Source organism: Agelaius tricolor, unplaced genomic scaffold, assembly GCF_023055355.1.
Source record: "Agelaius tricolor isolate 1412-34295 unplaced genomic scaffold, bAgeTri1.0.p SCAF_21, whole genome shotgun sequence".
NCBI classification, from domain to species: domain Eukaryota; kingdom Metazoa; phylum Chordata; class Aves; order Passeriformes; family Icteridae; genus Agelaius; species Agelaius tricolor.
In genome coordinates, this window is record NW_027269281.1 from 3253776 (window position 1) to 3275478 (window position 21703).

General features: G+C 44.3%; 1 protein-coding gene across 1 annotated transcript in view; it reads left to right on the forward strand.

The window, feature by feature from the left end:
• The first annotated feature begins 1502 nt into the window (after positions 1-1502).
• LOC139598922 (transcription factor RFX3-like) overlaps positions 1503-21703 on the forward strand; it is a 141385-nt gene continuing 121184 nt past the window's right edge. The window contains exon 1 of the mRNA XM_071445857.1: positions 1503-1619. Coding sequence (XP_071301958.1) covers positions 1503-1619 — 117 coding nt within the window. The remainder of the gene's footprint in view (positions 1620-21703) is intronic.

The window sequence follows — 21703 nt, forward strand, 5'->3', positions numbered from 1 at the left end:
ACTCGACAAAAGGCGGAATTCTTAACCATCAACAACAGGTAGTTAACGAAAACGACTGGTGATTACAATAACAAACAGTTAGAACTCCACCCTGGCAGCAACTGGTCCAACCTGTTCACTCTGCAACCTTTTAAAAAAAATTGGCAGCTTTTTCTACTTATAAGGCATTTTCCTTAACTGTTGGACCATTTCTGTGCTGTATCCAAATTTTGAATAGTCCTCTTAAAAATGTCAGTGCCCCAACCTCATGTGGGGGTAAAATACCTGTTTATAATCCTAGTGATCTGCTAAAAAAGCTTACTTGAGTCACTTTTTCACCTTTAAAATTCTTTCCAGGTTCTTTTCAGGTTGAAGCCCCTCATTCTATCACCTACCAGAGCTTTAACTCAGCATTAGAATATGAAAAATTTGTAGTGCAACTCAGTAAACCAGAGGAAGGACAGCTTTGAAGAATGTGTAGTCATTTACAAGCTGATGGCAGGACTTTGACTTATTTCTGATTTTAATGAGTTGTTCCTGAAGTCACATAAATAAGTGAGAAGTTTCTATTGATTTGCATTATTAAATAAGATATCTTGAGGGCAAGCAAGGTAAGAGAAAACTTTTAATATTTTAGTACATAAGGATTTGAACTGTTTCAGGGAAGAAAATGAAAAGAAATTTTTTTCTGGTATTGCATATTTTACCCATTGTGTTCTTGCAGTATACTTTATTCAGTGTATGTTAGTTCTTTCTGAAAGCTGATGATATTGAAGGTACTATAATTTACTTGTACTGTGATTACTACATAAATTACTCTTTTTGTTCTTTAGAATTGTGATGACTTAGTTTTAAATATTTCCATAATTCAGTTTTTTTGCATTGACGATTGCAAGTCTTTTTGTGAAGGCATGCTTAATTAAGAAGTAAACATTTATATGTGCAGCTTTTATAATTAATTATTTTTGTGCATATAGGTAGCTTAAAGCGTGTTGTCTTAATATGGTAAAAGGTTTTGAGTCTCCTCTCAAAATTTAATAATAGTTGCAGCTTATGTATACAAGTGTAGTTAGAGAAGAATCAGGCCTGTGAACAGATGTTTTTCTAAAAGTTCTTTAAAGCAGTAAATAGGTTTGTGTGCACCTTGCTTCTGACTTGATAAATCTATTTGCTATTACAAAGCAGACTGTAAACTGTTAGAAAAAAATCATGAAGTTCAAAGCTTTTTCTCTTCTTGATGTGCTGCAAGCTCTAAGCAGACCTTAGATTAGACAAAGTAATAATATAGCACATAGAATATAGAATATGAATTTTCTAATATTTTAGGCCAAAGCAGCATTTTAAAAAATGAAAAATAAATATGTCTGTGTACTTATGTAATAGTACGTGAAACAATCTTTAGCTAATCCCCTGATTTGATTTTGGGTGAATATACTTCTTTTAAGATCTGAGTAAATGACAAAAAGCAAAGAAGTTTGTGCTGAACTTTTAATTTTACATTTTAATTTTATTCAGAGACCACGATGCAGACATCAGAGTCTGGGTCAGACACAGGTTCGACTGTGACTTTACAAGCATCTGTGGCTGGCCAGGCAGCAGTGCCCACACAGGTTGTACAGCAGGTACCGGTTCAGCAACAGGTAGGTGTCTGTTAATTTTGGGAAAACAAAAAGCCCTGGCAAGACAGAATGATGCATTTCAATAGGTGTAGTGAAGAACCTATTTTGTACGAGGCTGCAAAACCAATTCCTTTTCACTGTTTTATTCAATTTTATTTTGATGGAACTAAAATATCTACATAAGCAGACATGCAGTTTTCAGAGTTTCTTTCTTGAACTAGAATATTTGTCAAACACCAGAAATATATATGCATGATTCTATAAGTTGATTACTATGTAATATGTGCAATATCTCATAAAAATTACATTCATTTGAGTTACTGAATATTCACATTTATTCCTTTGAAAGGAATATGGATTTTTAAAATAAATTCAATATAGATATAAAATTCAAAAGCAATGTAATTTTGTACTTCTAAGCTGATCTCCCTGCAGGTTCTTGAGCAAATGCAGAAAGACATGTGAAGTAAAACTATAAGTGTTATAAATGATCAAATCGAGAGCCAAACTTATAAGAAAATTTAGCAAAGATTTATTAATTTGTCCACGAGACCGAATTTCCGTCGTCAAAAACCACCACAGCCAAAGAGTCAGCGTTGAGCCCGGGATCGACGCTGGGTGAACCTGGATCTGACCTCCAAAATGTCAGTCTCCCCCTCGGTTCACGAATGCTGCTTCGTGCAGCAAGTTCTTATACAGTTTATTCTGCTCGAGGCAGAGATGACCGAATGTTCTTTGTGTCTCTTCACATGCAGAACCAGGGCTTTACATGTGCAGAGGTAGACAAAGATCCAGTCCAGGTGTCTAGATGTTGTCAGAGAACTTTGGGGAAGTCAGCATTCACGTGCATCAGGGTGGTGCCGTGGTAGATGTAATGTTCAAGGCGATAATCACTCTTGAGTGGTCCTGGCAACCCAGGGAAGCCGGTGATTATCACCCTGGAAGCTTCTATTCTTACGTTAAATAACCCGATGTTATCTTAACTTCGTCTGGGAACTAGATGTATATGAATAAGACACTGCTCCCGGCCAGGGTGGTCAAAAGACATAGTTTGGATCTTACAATATTTTATACATTAATAGCATGAATTATCTCTACCCTATACTACAGTAAGTAATGCATAATTTGGATTTGTCAGGGAATTAAATGGGCTTCTGAAACAGCCAGCTCAGCACACACTTCTGTCACATGATTAATTACCTATGCAGCCCCACCAACATTGGAGAGTGTGCTGCATGGGGTGAGCGAGGAGGGAAACAGGAGTTGGAAAACAGGAACTGAATGTGAAAAGCCATGACTTTTGTTCAAGACTCCTTTAGTATGTGTAATTTAGCTTTTTCCTTTTTTAAAAAAAATTCTTTGTTCCAGTTGGAAGGGATCTACAATGACTGTCTACTTCAACTACCTGACCACTTCAGGGCTGACCAAAAGCATAATATTAAGGGCATTGTCCAAATACCTCTCAAACACTGACAGGCTTGGGGCACCAACCACGTTTCTAGGAAACCTGTTCCAGTGTTTGACCACCCGCTCAGTAAAGAAATGTTTTCTAATATCTAGTCTGAAACTTTTCTCGTGCAGCTTTAAACAATTCCTACTCATCCTATCACAGGATACCAAGGAGAAGAGATCATCATCTCCCTCTCCACTTTCCCTCCATTCAGCTGTCACTGTTTCAGGTTATTTGGGTGAAATCTGATGTTCTTTTTTCATATAACTTGGCTTTACAGTTTCAAAATCAACAATATTAAAACTGAGAATATCTTGTTAAATTATGTATGTCTGTTTCTGTACTAGTGAATCACTGTTGTCTAAACTAAAATTTCTAGCATTGTGTTTAGTCTTAAAATTTAAGGTGATATTTTCTGCATGTATTGTGGGTTAAAGCTGGCAGAATGCCAGGCACCCACAAAAGCCGCTCACTCACTCCTATCTGCAGCTGGACAGAGGAGATAAAATTTAACAAAGGGTTCATGTGCTGAGATAAGGACTGGGAGAGATCACTCAGCAAATACCATCATGGTCAAAACAGGCTCAACTTAGAGATACAAAGTGAATTTATTGCTAACAAAATCAGGGTGGGATAATGAGAAGTAAAATTAACCTTTAAAAACACATTCCCCCCACCCCTCCCTACTTCCCAGCTCTACTGCCTACCCCAGCAGCATAAGGAGACAGGGAATGGTGGTTATGGTCAGTTCATCACCCGAGGCTTCTGCTGCTCAGGGAGAGGAGTCATTCCCCTGCTGCATCGTGGGGTCCCTCCCATGGGAGACAGTTCTCTGTGAACTTCTCTGACGTGAGTTCATCTCACAAGCAACAGCTCTCTGCGAACTGCTGCAGTGAGTCCAGCCCACAGGCAACAGTACCCCTCAAACTGCTGCAGAGCGGGTCACTCTTCCATGGGGTGCAGTCCTTCAAGGACAGACAGGTCCATCCTGGGAGCAGGGCTCCTCCCTCGACAGGTCTCCCATAGGATCACAGTTTCCTCCCAGGTGGCATGGGGCTCTTCCATGGGTTGCAGGTGGATCTCTGCATCACCATGGTCTTCCATGGGCTGCAGAGGGACAGCCTGCTTCACCATGAGCTTCACTATAGGGTGCAGAGGAATCTCGGCTCTGGTGCCTGGACCACCTCCTCCCCGTCCTTCTTCAGACCTTGGTGTCTGCATAATTGCTCTTCTCACATGTTCTCACTCCACTCTTCTCTGGATGAAAATTACAACTGCGCCACAACCTTTGTTTTGCTTTTTTCTTAAATATGTTATCACAGAGGTGTTACCACGATTTCTAATTAGCCCAGCCTTGACCAGTGGCATGTCCATCTTTGGAGCCCCAAGGGATTGGCTCTGCCAGACATTGTGGAAGCTTCTGGCAGCTTCTCACAGAAACCACCTCTGTGCCCCGCCCCCCAACCAAAAAACAGTCCATGCAAACCCAATACAGCATGTTCTTTGCAATACCGGTTAACTGTCTCATACATTTAACTAATAATATTTCCTGGTATACAGACTCAACTCATAATGCATAATAATTGCATTAATATCACTTCTACTTATAATGTACCTTGGAATGCATTTGCTTTTTTTTTTAGACATGCCATCTTCCCCAAAACCCCCAAAATGCAGTGTTTCAACAAAACATTCAAATATTGGGCACTTAACATGAATTTAAAAGCTTATCTTTGTGTACTTTCTCCTTTTTTATTTTAAAATTATTCCCTCTTGTCCTGTTACTATCTGCCTGTGGGAAAACTATAAGGTTTTTCTATTATTGTGCTAACTTTTTAAATTAAGCTACTATGGTGCTTTGGCTTAGTAAAGATTTCTATGAAGCTTACTGTGGTTAACTCTTTTTAAGCTTTGCTTCAAACTTTTGAAAACTAGATATAGTTTATATCAGAATATATTTTCAATAAGGTATTACTTATGTTCTAGTATTATTATTCCAAATATTTCTGTTTCACTATTTCAACTGTACTTAGGAGCATTTTCTGATTCTGTTGGACTGTATTTTTCATTTGAGTCTTATTTTGAAAGTATAAGTTATGTAAGGTTTCAGAAAGGAATGTTGGGGGATCAGCCTGGCCAAGGAAGAGGAATTTGCTGCAATAATTTGTATAGACTGAAAAGGTGATGCATATGTAGTGAAAAACAATCCAGATGATTCTGCAGTGATTAGGACGGAATATGAAAGAGATACTAGTTTAGAGAGAAAAGGATAGATTCTAAAACTGTTGAGAAAAGGTCAGGAATTCTAAAGGAATTGAAGGTGTCAGGCAGCAACTAACAGAACAAGATGACAGTCTTAAGCTGAACCAAGGGAAATTTAGGTTGGATGTTAGGGAAAAGCTTTTTACTGAAAGAGTGATAAAGTACTGGAATCATCTGCCCGGGGAGGTGGTGGAGTCACCATTCCTGGATGTGTTTAAAAAAGATTGGATGTGGCACTCAGTGCCATGGTTTAGTTGAGGTGTTAGGGCATGGGTTGGACTTGATGATCTTTAAGGTCTCTTCCAACCTAGTGGTTCTGTGATTCTGTAGGGTAAGGAAAAGGAAGAATCAGCAGTCCAGCCTGATCAGCAACCCAGAGCCATGTCAGAGCTTGGAAGCTCTTGTGAGCCAATCAGACAAGGAGGGGTTATAGCCAGGAGCACTGTGGGAGATTTAAACAACTCCAGAAAGCATGAGCAACCCAGAAAGTGTCGAACAGGGCGAGCAAACAAGATGTGGCACGTCAGAAGGATGTGACACTGCAGTTCACGTGGGCAGGGCATATGGGGAGGGTGGTGCAATGTGAAAGTAGGTCCACAGCTCAGGTAAGTGCTAAGTGCTCTAGCTCTCAGCCATAATGGTGGGCACTTGTCTCAGAGCCAAAAACAGTGTGTCTACTGAGATAGCCCCTAAGAAGTCTGATGCTTCCAACCCAGCTGGAACTGGTAAGGAAGATGTCAGTACAGGTGGTAGCTTGCAATGGATGCCCGGATGCTTCTCCTGGAGAAAAGGCTGATACCTGCACAAAGCATGCACAGGTTGATGACCTGTTGCAGTAGGTGGCTGAATTACATGACAGTTAATAGGCTGCACAGTATTAGAGGGGCTGAAATGGGGATAGATAATGTGGCTTTGGAACCATCCACCTACAATGGATACCACTGAGCATGAGGCACCTTGGAACCTGGTGACCCACAGAAGCAGAGTTCCAATTCAACCTCCACCCTCCAACGTCCAGACCAAAAACAGATTTGATGCTTTAAAGGCTTTAGATGTCCATGAGCAAGGCCAACAAGGAGAATCCACACCAGCAGCACACAGCAGTTACCATAAAAAGAAACTTTGAGTGCTCATAGTGTGTGACTCTATTAAGGGGCACTGAGGCCCCCACCTGCCAGCCTGATAAACAGTCACGAGAGGTATGTGCCTACCAGGGGGTAGGATCCATGATGTTACTGAGAGGGTACCCCATCTTGTCAAGAGCATGGACTAGTACCCACGACTACTTTTTCATGTGGGTACAAATGACACCGCAAGCCAAATAATAGATAGGATCAAGGAAGACTATAAAGCCCTGGCAAGGCAGGTGAAAAACATCAGTGCCTAAGTCATCTTCTCATCTATCCTACTGGTTAGAGAATTGGGGACAGCCAGAAGCAGACATGTAGTGCACATCAATGTCTGGCATTGTGGCTGGTGCCATCGAGAAGGTTTTGGTTTTTATGACAATGATTGTAGCTGTTAGGGAGGCATGGGATCCACCTGTCTAAAACGGGCAAGAGAATTTTTGGCAGCAGTCTGGCCAGTTTGGTGAGATGGGCTTTAAACTGAAGGACTCAGGGAATGGGGTCCAAAGTGGCAATGCTCATGCCATTGCTTCCTCACAGGGAGTAGGCCATGACAACCAGTTCAGCAACAGATGTTCCTGGGCTGCCTCTCAGGATGAAAATCACAGGGCTAACCACATTGAGGGTGTGTACGGCTGTGGTGAATCCTCTTAGACCTATTCTAGGTAACCTGCATGCTTGATTATCTTTCTGAAGTGCCTGTATACAAACACACTCAGCATGGGGAATAAACAGGAAGAACTGGAAATCTCTGTGTGGTCCCAGGGCCATGATCTCATTGCAATTACTGAGACATGGTGGGATAGCTCACACGACTGCAATGTTGTTATGGATGGCTATGTACCGTTTAGAAAAGACAGGTCAGTGAGGCAAGGTGGTGGAGTTGCTCTTTATGTGAGACAGCAACTGGAATGTATTGATCCAGGGACAGATGTACCCAGTGGCAGATGAATCAGTTGAGAGTTTATGGGTGATAATTAAGGGACAGGCTGATATGGGTGACACTTGTGGTTGTTTGCTACAGACCACCTGATCAGGAGGAGGAAGTTAATGAGGCTTTCTATGGACAGCTGGAAATAGCCTCATGGTCACAGGCTCCAGTTCTCCTGGGTGTCCTCAACCACCCTAATATTTGTTGGAGAGACAACACAGTTTGGCACACACAGTCCAGGAAGTTCCTGCAGATTATTGATGAAAACTTTTTAAGGCAAGTGGTGGAAGAGCCAATGAGGAGAGGTGTGTTGCTGGACCTTGTGCTATCAAACCAGGAGGGACATGAAGGCTGGGGGCAGCCTTGGCTGTAGTGACCATGAGGGCGGAACTCGGGATGCTGCATGGAGGAAGCAAAGCAGTAAGCAGGACTAGTACTCTGAACTTCTGGAAAGCTATTTTTGACTTTTTCAAAGACCTACTTAAACGGTATCCCATGGGTTAGGGCCCTAGAAGAGAAGGGGGTCCAAGAGAGCTGGTCAGTATTCAAGCATCACTTCCACGAAGCTCAAGACCATTGTATCCCCATGAGTAAGAATCAAGCAAAGGGGAAAGGAGACCTGCATAGATGAGCAGGAAGCTTCTAGTAAATCTCAAATGGAAGAAAAAAAATTATGGGATGTAGAAAAAGGGACTGGCCACATGGGAGGACTATATGGATATCGTCAGAATATGCAGGGATGTGACGAGGAAGGCCAAGGCCCACTTGGTTCCACAAGAGCAAGTGTATGGTCCTGCACCTGGGGAGGAATAACCCCAAGTACCAGTTCAAGTTGGGGGCGGACCTACTAGAGAGCAGCTCTTCAGAGAAGGACCTGGGAGTCTTGGTAGTAGACAAGTTGACTATGAGCTGTCTATGCCCTTGTGGCTAGGGGGCCCAATGGATCTTGGGATGCATCAGGAAGAGTGCGGCCAGCAGGTCAAGGCAGGCGATCCTCCCCCTCTACTCGGCCCTAGTGAGGCCATATCTGAGTATTGTGTTCAGTTCTGGGCTCCTCAGAACAAAAAAGACAAGGAACTACTGGAGACAGTCCAGTGGAGGCCACAAATATGATTAGGGGTCTGGAGCATCTCTCTTATGAGGACAGACTGCAGGAGCTGGGCCTGGTTAGTCTAGAGAAGAGAAGACAGGGGATCTTATTAATGCATATAAATGTCTCAAAGGCAGGTGCCAAGAGGATGGTCCCAGACTCTTTTCATTGGTGCCCAGCAACAGAACAAGGAGCAATGGCCACAAACTAAGATACAAGAAGTTCTATCTCAACATGAGGAAGAACTTCTTTCTATTGAGGTTGGCAGAGCACTGTAATAGCTGCCCAGGGAGGTGATGGAGTCTCCCTATCTGGAGACATTCAAAACCCACCTGGAGGTGTTTCTGTGTCACCTGCTCTAGGTGACCCTGCCTTGGCAGGGGGATTGGACTGGATAATCTCCAGAGATCCCTTCTAACCATAACTATTCTGTGATTCTGGGAAGAAGATGTGAATCTAGTATAACACTAGGAAATTTGATGAAGAATGTGGGTAAGATAGGTGCTTTTCCACTGTAGGAAAAGAAAAGGCTCTCAGGCATTAAAACAAAGTCTTTGATGAAGAAGAGTGGCTTTGATCTGAAAAAAATTAATGCATATATTATATATTTGCTTAAATTTAAAATTTGAATTTATGTACACATACTTTCGGAGCAGACTACTTTAGGTAAAGATTAAAAATTCAGAAGAAATAATTTATTTTTAAAAATTCTTTCTTTTAGCTATGAGGGGAATAATTTTTCAGCATCTAAATTATTTTCTGCTGAAATAAATTTTTTATTTGCACACTGACAATATAACTATGGCTTTCATGAAAGTTTGATATGGTGCTTCAAATGAAGAAAAAAGAAATGTCCTTAAGGAAAAACTAAGATTCCCTTCCGAGTGTAGTGGCAGTGGTTTCACAGATGTTTTCAAATGGCACAGGAATTGTCATTTTTGGAACCTTGAATTGGTGAAGGGAGAAACCTATATATGTGCAAGTAAAACATAGCAAAAGTAAGGTGAAAAAGTGCGAAGCATAATTAAATGCCATTTAACATCTTGTGTGATTTTTCTTAGTCTTATTTTTCCTTAAATATAATTTTCCAATCATGTATCATTTGTGTTTTAACATGCATTCTTAGGCATGAGGTAGCAAGCTTAAAAGGATTTTAAATTAATTTCACTGACCTTATGGTTTATGTCATGAAGTACAGAAGGATTCAAAGAGTAAAATTAAAAACAAGTGTCTAACCTATTTTAGAAGGTGTATCCATGCATCAAAGATTACACAAAACAAATCTTCCTATCCATCATAGACTATAACCATAGCATTCAGAAATAAATGTATCATTCAACTGGACATACAAACTTCTGCTAATGAAAATTGGAGCTAAATTAAAAATCATTTTAAACATAAAAACTAGTAATGAACTTATATTGGTCATTTATCTAAATATCAACATTACAGCATGAATTGCTTTCCAAAAGTATTACAGACTAATTAATTTATTAAGATGATTTTTTTTTCTCTGAGAACAGAAATCTTTGTGTATACATCTCTGATTTTTTTTTTTTTTAAATTTAAATGGAGTTTATAAATCCTCCCATATCTTACCCTGGTATTATTCTTTTGACCTTATTAGTACTTTTAATGCAAACACATGTATCTAAAATCAAAATTCTGTACAATTTTATCTTGCTTAATATAAGAGATGTATTTTTTGAATTTGGGAAATTATAGTTCAGGAGCACTGTTAAGGGATGGTAGGCCAATGTCAATTTATGTAACAGTTAACATATGAAATCAGCAACCTGCTGAATTTTCCATTTAATCATCAAAAAGAGTACATATCATTATTACTGATTGACAGAAACTCTGTTTTTCTGTCACACTTGAACAGTCTTTTTCAAAGTAATGTATTTTTTTTCAAAATTAAGGGTTTCTATATAAATTTTTCCTTAGGTGTCGTGATGTAACCCCAGATGGCAACCAAGCAACATAGCCATTTGCTCACTCCTCCCCTCCTCCCAGTGGGAGAGAATTGGAAGGGTAAAAATGAGAAAGCTCATGGGCTGAGATAAAAACAGTTTGATAATTTAAAAGTAATTATAATAAATTGTAAGGAAAAGAAGGAGAAAAAAGACCCAAAGAGAGAGAAAAATAAAATCCAAGAAAGGTGAGTGCTGCAAATAAAAACAATTGCTCACCACCAACCGACCAATGCCCAGCAGTCCCCTGGCTAACCTTCCCCCTAGTTTTATTGCTGAGCATGACATCGTATGGTATGGAATATCAATTTTGTCAGTTGGGGTCAGGTGTCCCAGCTGTGTTCCCTCTCAACTTCTTGAGCACCTCCAGACTACTCCCAGTAGTTAACAATGTTTAGAATCTTGTTTTGAAGTATATAAGTTAATGGTGGAAAAGGAGGGATAGGAATTTTAGAGAATATAGTGAGGATGATGAATGTGTTCTAACTAAAATGTTATTAAAGAGCTCTTGTAGATCATAGAATCAGAATCAAAGAATAATTTAGGTTGGAAAGGACCTTTAAGATCATCAAATCCAACACTATCAAGTCCATCACTAAACCATGTCTCTGAGCTCTATATCTACACATTTTAAATACCTCCAGGGATGATGACTCAATAATTTCCCTGGGCAGCCTGTTCCAGTGCTTGACAATGCTTTCAGTGAAGAAATTTTTCCTAAAATCAAATCTAAACCTGCCCTGGCACAACTTGAGGCCTTTTCCTTTCATCCTGTCACTTGTTACCTGGGAGAAGGGACTGATCCCCATCTCATCACAACCTCCTTTCAGATAGTTGTAGAGATTGATAAGGTGTCCGCTGAGCCACCTTTCTCCAGACTAAACAACCCCAGCTCCCGCAGCCATTCTTCACAAAGACTTATGCTCCAGACCCTTCACCAGCTTTGTTGGCCTCCTTTGGACACACTCCAGCACCTCAATGTCTTTCTAGTAGTGAGGGGCCAAAAACTGGACACAGTATTTGAGATGTGGCCTTGCCAGTGCCAAGTACAAAGGGACAATCACTTCCCTGATCCTGTTGGCCACACTATTTCTGATACCGGCCAGGATGCCATTGACCTTCTTGGCATTCTGGGCACACTGATGGCTCATGTTCAGCTGGCAGTTGACCAACACCTCCAGGTCCTTTTCTGCCAGGCAGCTTTCCAGTCACTTTTCCTCAAGCCTGTAGTGTTGCATGGGGTTGTTGTGACCCAAGTGCAGGACCTGGCACTTGGCCTTAATAAACTTCATACAATTGGCCTCGGCCCATTGATACAGCCTATTCAGGTCCCTCTGCAGAGCCTTCCTACCCTCCAGCAGATTGACACTCTCACCCAATTTAGTGTCATCGAGGAATTTGATAATGGTAGGCTCAATCCCCTCGTTTAGACCATCAATAACGATGTTAAACAGGACTGGGCCCCACACTGATCCCTGGGGAACACCACTAGTGTCCGGTCACCAACTGGATGCAGCACCATTCACCACCACTCTCTGGGCCTGGCCATCCAGCCAGTTTTTAACCCAGCAAAGAGTACACCTGTCTAAGCTGTGGGCTGCCAGCTTTTCCAGGAGAATACCATGGGAGGCAGTATCAAAGGCTTTACTGAATTCCAGGTCAACTCATCTACAGCCTTCCCCTCATCCACTAGGCAGGTCACCTGGTCATAAAAGGAGATCACATTGGTCAGGCAGGACCTGCCTTTCCTAAACCTACTAATGACCACTAATTGGGCTTGCCACTTGAGTTGATAGGGGGGCCATGTCCTCCCTGCATGCCCTTCTTGCCTGAACTGCTGTGTAAACTGCCACACCTGCCTTGGCTGATGTGTCACTGTCCTGGGTTCATCCAGGAGAGGGTTAATTTTTTGCAGTATCCAGGAGGGGGTGTGGGCAGGACCATAATTTTATTCAATACCACCTCACATCACTGCCAGGGGTGGGAAAGGGACTCTCTTGCTTTGGGGGTGGGGAAAAGAATCTCTCTCACTTCCAAGGAGAAAGATGTTCCTTCTGGTTGAGAAAATGTGGCAGGTAAAGCTGTCAGGTATTTGTTTATTCTTGTGGGATTTCTGTGTAAATAATTTCTTTTTCTTATACCTTTTGTTATTAATATTGCTTCTGATGCTGTTTGTTCTAATCTTATTGCTGTTTCCAATAAATTGTTCTTATCTCAAAATGTGATCTTTGCCTTCCATGCTTCCAATTGGAGGGGAGTGGGGAAGCAGAAGCATGTGTTCAGTGAGAGCACTAAATTGGGGAGTACCATTCCTAAACCACAACAGCCTGATTTGGCGCCCAATGTGAAGCATGAAGGGTTGAGATAAAAACAGATCTGCCCAGAGTGGGTTGGAAACAAATTTGATCTAAGCATTTTTTGTATAAGGTACGGAGACACTGGTCACAATGTTGCTTGGTCTGTTCAAGTGGGTGTGTGTCTTGGTTTGAAAAGACAGGTATCTGCTAAGGAAGGCAGGAGCCTCCCCTGAAATGGAAAATGTAAACTCCCTCCCTCCAAATTGTTATAATTTTGAAATTAAAAGGCTCTCAGGCAAAGATATGGGAATAGGAATAAAAGTTCTTTACTAGGGAAGAAAATGAAAATAAAATTTAAAAATGCAGTAATACAAAACAACACTGACAGAGTCAGAATACGACCTGACACCCTGTGGGTCACGGTGTTGGTAGCAGTCCAATTAAATGGTGGCTGCAGTCCTCCTGGAGTGATAGATGTGGTTCTGTTGAAGCAGTGATCCTGTAGAAGGGTGTAGTATTCCCCTGGAGATCCAGTAGTGATGTAGATGGGCCTGGTCTTCTTCTGGGAATCCAGTGGGAAAAGGCTGCTTCTGGTATTTCAAATCTCAGATTATATCTAGATAGGAATGCTTGGCTCCTCCCTCTAGGCTAGCATCTCACAATTGGATGATGTAACTTTATCAGTCATGCAGTGAGACTCAATGGCCCATTAACAGAAGATATCTCCCTGGAGGGAGGATTGGTTGTGGAAGAGATAAAGTAAACTGCCCAATTAACAGAAGATAACTGCCCCCCCCTCTAACAGGTGGCAAATAGAATACACACCCCCAAACCACATCTTACAACCCAGGACAGTGTGGTACCCAACCGTGTATATATTACCGAGTGTGCTTCTCGTGATGATCTTTTTCAGAGCAGGGAGAGAGATCAGCATAGGTTCATTGCTGTACTGTGGGATATCAGCTGTTATATTTACATGATAATATCAAGTACAATGAGGGTTATTTGGGATGTGTATTCAGTATTGCTCTCCTATCCTTACCTCAGACGCTACCTTTGGGAATGCATTAATAATCATACCTAGCCTCTGGGGAGAACGGGGGAGGATTATTTTCCACACCTTTTCACCCCCCTTTTATCTTTTAGGCCTGCTATAAGAGCTTTTGAGAATTTAGACTTTTCCTTGGACATTAAGGAAAGCATATTCTTATTGCTAAGTCTACCAGGTCTCCTCAGTATGGTCCACACCATGTTTAGAGTCAAGAAAGAGATTTTTAGGAAGGTCATTCAGAGATCTCCCCCAAGGGGGAATAGTCATGAGTGGCAAGGAATGTGGGAAAAGATGGGCCTGTTTTTGGAGAAATTATCTCCTCCAATGTTTTGGGAGTTCACCCCTGAACAACTACAGGACCCTGATAAAATGACAGAATATTTGCAAGGAGAAAGCTGTGGCAACTCCAGAGAAAAACAACTTATTGCAGTGTGCTGGGCCCTGGCTACTATTTATCAGACACTGCTTGTCACTAGACAGCACCCTCAGAGGGAGTAGGAGGAAAGCAGACAAGCAGGCACCATGGCCATCAAACTGCATCTGAGCTGGGGGAACAACCTGTGCTTGTAGCAGTCACCCCTATACAGAAGAAAAAATCTTAGACCAAATCACTTTGCCTAGTGAGGGCTGAAGAGGAAGCAGGGCCATCTCAAAAGAAGGAAGAGGTAGAGCCAGAGATAATCACCCGATCCCTATCTCATGTGAGCTGGGAGATATGTGAAAAGATTTCAGCTGCCAATTGGGTGAGCCCCTGGTGACCTGGCTGCTCCAGGACTGGGATATTACAGCCCACAATATGAAACTAGATGGTAGTGAAGCTAAGCAACTGGGATCCCCGTCCCGAGATGTGGGCATTGACAAGGTTATTGGGAAGAAGACAGAAACTCTCATCCTCTGGAAGTAACTCCTGTCAAGCATGAGGGAAAGATATTTTCTCAAGGATGATTTAGTAGTGAGCCCAAGCAGGTGGAACGCCATGGAGAAGGGTATCTAGTACCTGAGAAAATTAGCTGTGCTGGAGGTATTCTGTAGGGATTCAAATAACGAGCAGTCCCCTATAGATCCAGATGAGGTCCAGTGTACACAATCCACTTGGCAGAAGTTTGTACAGAGCACTCCACTGTCATACACTAACTCACTGGCTTTGATGTCAATGACAGAAGGAGAACAAACAGTGCTTCAGGTGACTACCCAACTCTGGCAATATGAAGATCAACTTTTTTCCTCCCTACCAACCTGTGCCTCAGCTGTGGAAAAACTGTCCAAGACTATGGACAGAGTTGAATGACTCAAGCAGGTTAGAGACAAAATGTCCTATGCCCCACCAGTATGAACCAGAGTCTCTGCTATTGGGAGCAAGCATCCTCCTGCTCGAGGGAGAGGGTACAAACCATGAGGTAACCTGTGGTTTTACCTGAATGACCACAGAGAGGACATGAGGAAGTGGGATGGAAAACCCACCTCTGCCCTAGTAGCATGGATATGTGATTTGAGAGGAAGAACAACCACTGCAGGAAATTCTTCAAGGATAAATGAGCTCCAGTTTCCAGTGGGCAAGTCCTCAGACAGAATAGAAGAGCTGATGTCACTTCCCATAATCTTGAAGGGACCTCCAGGTCATATTTACAAGAAGTGAGCAATGAGTACTATGACCAGGACTAGAGGGGTAATGCTCCCAGACAGGTGGAGTAAAGGGACAGTAAGATCTATGGGACTGTGGGGATCCCATGGCCTGTCACATCAGAGCCACAAGAGTATAAGGCTTTAGTTAACACTGGCGCATAATGTACCTTGATGCCATCAAGATATGTAGGGACAGAATCCATCTTTTTCTGGGATGACAGGGGGATCCCAACAGCTGACTGTACTGTAAACTGAAGTTAGTCTGTGTCCTAGGGTGACGTTATCCCCATTTGTGTGTTCTGTTTATGCTGGATATTATGGTCTGTGACTTCAAGACTGGCTCTGAAGAGTGAAAGTTTTGTTTTGGTTTCTTATCAGCCGCTCCCCCACGGCTGACGGGACACAGAGATGGGACAGTACATAGTGCTGCTTTTGCTTTTTGCTTGGCTTTTCGCTTTGCTCTTGCTCTTGCTTCTGCTTTGATCAGGCTTTGCTCTTGCTTTTTGCTTCTGCTCATTAGTTAGTAGCTAAGCAGTCCAAATTTTTTCCTGGACTGTTTCTCCTTTCCCTTTTTTTGGACCTATTCAAACCTGCTCCAGACTGGGACCTGGGAACACCGAGAGTTTGCACCTTGTGGCTGGAGCAGCTGCCCCAGTGCCAGAGGGACTGATAACAGAGACACCACGCCCAAGAGAGACTTTCTGAATTTGTCATCTTTTTCAGTGCAGTGAAAGAGTGGTATCATCCGGTATTGTTCATTTTGTGTGCTGGGGGGTGCTGTGCCTGTTAAATAAACAGGTTCTTTCCACTTCTCTCCGAGGAATCCTTCCTGAACCGGTTGGGGGGAGGGGGCGTGTGGGTTTGCTTTCTGGAGGGGCCCCTATTGGAGGTTTTCTCCCAAATTTGCCCTAAACCAGGACAGCCTGATGTCCTGGTTTTGGGCACATTTGGGAGAAAGCCTCCAAAGGGGTTCCTCTAGAAAGCAGATTTAAGCAGCCCCTCCCCCAACTGGTACAGGAAAAAGATTTCTGTGGTGGTGTTCACAGGGGTCCCAGGAAGACGGAAGAGATGAGAATCTGACTCCATGTTTCAGAAGGCCGGTTTAATTTTTTATGATATATATATTTTATTAAAACTATACTAAAAGAATCGAAGAAAGGATTTCATCAGAAGGCTAGCAAACAAAGCAAAAGAAGTGGAATGGAATTATAATAAAACCATGTGACTGACCACACAGTTTGAGACAGCTGGACTGTGATTGGACATTAATTATAAACAACCACATGAGACCAATCAAAGATGCACCTGTTGCATTCCACAGCAGCAGATAATTATTGTTTACATTTTGTTCCTGAGGCCTCTCAGCTCCTCAAGAGAAAAAATTCTACGGAAAGGATTTTTCATAAAATGTGTCTGTGACATGTCACCCTTCTTTTAAAAATTAAATTAAAAAGAAAAGTGTTTGTAATCTCGTCTGCTGGGCCCATGCAGAAGAGAGAACAGACACTTAAAAGGTTATCTGTTGCCAATCAAAACCCTCAGTCAAGTGCTGATGTGGAATGATCAGGGAAATTCTTCAGCTGTAGAACATCAAATTCTATCATATCACTTAAATAATCTTACAGTATAAGAAAATGCAAAAACATGCAAAGAAAGTTTATTGCTTCAAGTCCAAACAGCTGAGTGTCAGGAGAAAGTCCATGGAGTGGAGATGTTCCTCTTTGAAATCTCTGGAAGTCCCTTTTGGTCCTGAAACAGGCTTGCAGAATCCTGAAACCAAGAACTGCTAAAGAAAATCCATCAATATTTATCAAAAATCCATTGACAGTTATCAAACAATTTTAAGAAAATTTCTGGAATGTCTTGGGCACAGCCCTTTTTTGAACCATTGGGCTGAGGCTAATTTTCAGCTTTTCAATGCTTTTGAGCTGCTAGCTCTTTCAACTCTTTATTGATTTTTTTTTTTTCCTGAAAGAGCAGCAGCAGAGAGGAGCCTCTAGGACCCCGCGGGGGCCCTGGCCCTCGTGGATGGATCAGGAATCCCAGACCTGGCCCACAGAACGGTGGCCCAGGTCCTGACGGGGGAAGCAAAGCCCCCAAACCCAACAGCCAGCCGGGCGGTGGCCTTGACCCAGGCAACTGAGCCAAATGGCCCAGACCTGGCCCGCGGAGCGGGCTTTGTGTTCTCACAACCTGACACCACGCTGCCAATGCCTGGGCAGCACGAGGGACGGAATGTCTCCTCCTCCCCGAACCACCAGTGCATACCGGCAGCTGGGGAAGAGAAGCTTTCCCAGGGATCATCACCCCAGATCTGGGGGTGCTTTGTCCCCACAGCAAGCGAGCAATGCTCGCTTTCCACTGTTTCTCTTGACTCTACAATGCAAATGCAAGAAGTGTTCCCGCTTTCTGCCCCTTGGCACCACCCCAACACCCTCTGGGCTTGGGCCCAGAGGCAGAACTTCTGGGAACCACCTCCCTCACGCCGCTGGGGCACGCAAGGGACAGCAGGCATTCCAACCCCCAACGAGAAATCCCCGACCAAACGCGAATTGGCCTGCGAAAAACTCTGTGTCCCACAAAAACGCTAAGTTTGAAAGTGTTCACTCTTGCGGCACCAGCCGCAAGCAGTCGAGCTGGGCCGCTTCCGCCGCAGGACAGCCTGATCGCAGGGTCTGACACAGACGCTGCGGCGGAGGACGGGGTCCCTGAGGGCGGCAGAACTGCCGGGGGGGCCGGTGGGGGCAGCAGGGGCGTGAGAGGTTCTTGGGGAAGCACCGCCGTTGTCTCACTTGGCTATGGGAGCAGTAGCGCAGGCGCGAGCCCTGTCCCTGCGGGAGGGGTTGGCGGGGGCGGCACGAGGTCGGCCCCTGCCAGCGCTGCCGGCACTGTTGTGAATACAACTGCTGGCTGCTATGCAGAAGGAGAAGGCACAGGAGCGGCAGCAGCTTCTGCCCCTGGCTCCGGGATGGGCTGCCGTTGATCGCCGCTGCTGTCGAGTGTGTTGCCTAGCAACACGGAGACAGGCTCTTGTTGATCGTCGCTGCCATCGATCGCGTTGCCTAGGTACACGGGCGAAGCCGCGGGAGGCGGTGCTTCCGCGACCGGAACACCGACAAACTCTGCTGGAAGCAGCAGGGCCGCCAGGGGCGCCGGGGCCGCGGGCGGGGCCGCGGGCGGGGATGCGGGCGGGGCTGAGGGCGGGGCCGTGGGCGGGGCCGCGGGGACTGGCGCCACCTGCGGTGCTGGTTGGGGCGGGGCCTGCGGGGCTGGCTAGGGCAGGACCCACGGGGATGGCCGGGGCGGTGGAGCCAATTCACATCCCCCCTGAGGGCAACGAGGGGGGGAAAAGCGGCTCCGTTCGAGCATGCTCCAAAGGCGCAGAAAAAAACCCTTCCTCGGTTGCGGGCAAAGCCTTGCCCCCTCGCTGCGATGCGAGGGGGCTGGGAACCAGCAGTTTGTGTCCCTGGACAGGTGTCCCTCCTGCTGGGTCCGGCGGGAAGGGAGCACGACCTCTGCAGTCGGCAATCAGCTCCAAGCGCTCCCTTCCTTTCAAAACTTTGAAGATAGTTTTGAATGCTGGATAAATTCGAGGAAATCCAAAATCCTGGTAAAGAGCCTCCCCAAAAATGAATTCCATGCATTCCCATATGTATGAATCAAGGGAATACACCACATCTGTAAAAAATCCATGGAACTTTGTCCATCTGAAAAACTCATAGAAATGTCTCATCACCATAGGAACTCTGTCTTCATGACCCCATTTTTGCCAGAGGGCAATAATTTTTTTCTCTGAGGGAGAGAACGGAACCTCCGTCTCCATAGGCAGTCTCTGCCAAATGTCCACCCACATTCTGCGAAGGGCAGCATTTTCAGGAAGGGAAGAGTTAACAGTACCTTGCGACAGTGTCCTCTGGGCTTCAGCAGGCTGCTCTGTGCTGTGAAGGGTTCCAGACATTCTGTCTGGGAGACTTTTCAAAAGGTTCTCTTTGTGGCCAGCCCTGGCTGTGAACTCTGTCCAACTTCAGGGTCTTCGGTTCTTCAGCTCCAGGCTAGAAGCCACTTCCATGGTCACTTGTGTAGTGACCATCAATGCCACACACTCGGGGTTCACTCAGTGTAGCAATGCTCCTCTGGGGTCTCACCAAATGTGGACTTTTTCCTCACTCAGGGTCACCAAATGTGGTGGGAATTTTTCATCACTCGAGGTCACCAATTGTGGTGGTGTTCACAGGGGGCCCAGGAAGAGGGAAGAGATGAGAATGTTGACTCCATGTTTCAGAAGGCTGGTTTATTATTTTATGATATATATTATATTAAAACTATACTAAAAGAATCAAATAAAGGATTTCATTAGAAGGCTTGAAAGGAATAGGAATGGAATGACAATAAAATCTTGTGACTGACCACACAGTCTGAGACAGCTGGACAGTGATTGGCCATTAATTATAAACAACCACATGAGACCAATCAAAGATCCACCTGTTGCATTCCACAGCAGCAGATAATTATTGTTTGCATTTTGTTCCTGAGGCCTCTCAGCTTCTCAGGAGAAAAAATCCTAAGGAAAGGATTTTCCATAAAATGCATCTGTGACAGATTTCCTTGGAGGAAAGTGGAAAAAACCTGTTTATTTAATAGGCAAAGCATTCACCAGCACAAAAAATGAACAATATTAAACAATAAAACCTCTTGCCAATCTGAAGAGATGACAAACTCAGAAAGTCCTTTTTGTGGATTGCAGCTCGGCTCACCCAGTCTGTTATCAGTCCCTCTGGTGCTGGAAATGCCATGGCCCAGGCCTGGCCCAGTGGGCCACAGGTGCGAGCTCCCGGTGTTCTTCTGGGTTTTCAATCCAGAGCAGGTTTAATCAGTTCCAAGAAAAAGAAAAACCACAGTCCAGGGAACTTGTCTGCCTCAGCTAGCTAAAAGCTAACTAAAAGCAAAGGAAAGCTCTTTCCCGCCATCTGTCCATGCTGCAGACAACACAGTCCAGGAGAAGGATGCGGGGGAGCAAGTGCAGTTTCTGATAACAAACACCGTGCTTCTTCTCTCTCCCCCCTTGGCTCTCGGAACCAGTCTTAAAGGTGCAGAACTTATTATCCAGCATAAACAGAACAGATGATTGGGTATGCAAGCATCATAAAGTCACCCCAGGACACCTGACTAGAAAAGAATGGTGGAAACATCCTATTGTGACTGGCCCAGAGGCCCTGTGCATCCTTGGCATAGATTACCCAAGGACAGGGTATTTCAAAGACCCAAAAGGGCATTGTTGGGATTTTGGGATAGCTACTGTGGAGACAGAGGGAATTAGACAGCTGAGTACCTTGTCCAGTCTCTCAGAGGACCCTTCTACTATGGCACTCCTACGGGGCAAAGAACAATGAGTGCCAATTACTACCACTACAGTGCACTGTCAACAACACTGCACCAATTGGGACTCCGGGACTCCCATCCACAGATGATTTATGGAGAGGCAGGGAGTGGTCAGCAAGACTTACTCACCCTTCAATATCGCCATATGGCCAGTGCCTAAGTCCAATGGAGAGTGGAGACTGATAGTGGACTATCATGACCTGAACAAAGTCACACCACCACTGAATGCTGCCATGCTGGACATGCTGGAGCTTCAGTATGAACTGGAGTCCAAGGCAGCAAAGTGGTGCCACCATCGATATTGCTAATGCATTTTTCTCCATTCCTTTATCAGCAGAGTGCAGGCCACAGTTTTCTTTCACCTGGAGGGGTGTCCAGTACACCTGGAGCCAACTGCCCTAGGGGTGGAAATATAGCCCCGCTATTTGCCATGGACTGATCCAGACTACACTGCAAAAGGGTGAGGCTCCAGAACACTTACAGTACATCGATGACATCATCCTATAGGGCAACACAGCAGAGGAGGTTTTTGAGAAAGGGGAGAAGATAATCCAAATCCTCCTGAAAGCTGGTTTTGCCATAAAACAATGGGAGCCCTAAATTGGGGAATACCGTTCCTAAACCATGACAGTCACACCCTGTTTGCCTACCTTATTTGCCCCACTCCTGGCTGCTTCTTGGGTACGTCTTTTGTACCTGTGGGGGTTGGTCACCTTCACTCCTGGCACTGCCCACACTGAGTTAGAGCTGCTGCTTATCTAGCTTTTAACACTTCCTGCTCTGGCTGAGGCTGGTGTGCCCTCTGTGTCTCTGAGCTAGGTTCACAGTTTTGCTGGTTTTTGGAAAGCTCTCAGCTTGATCCTCCACTCCAGAGCATGTCTGCCAGAGCAGTTTACCTCGGAGACATATGATGATGCATCAC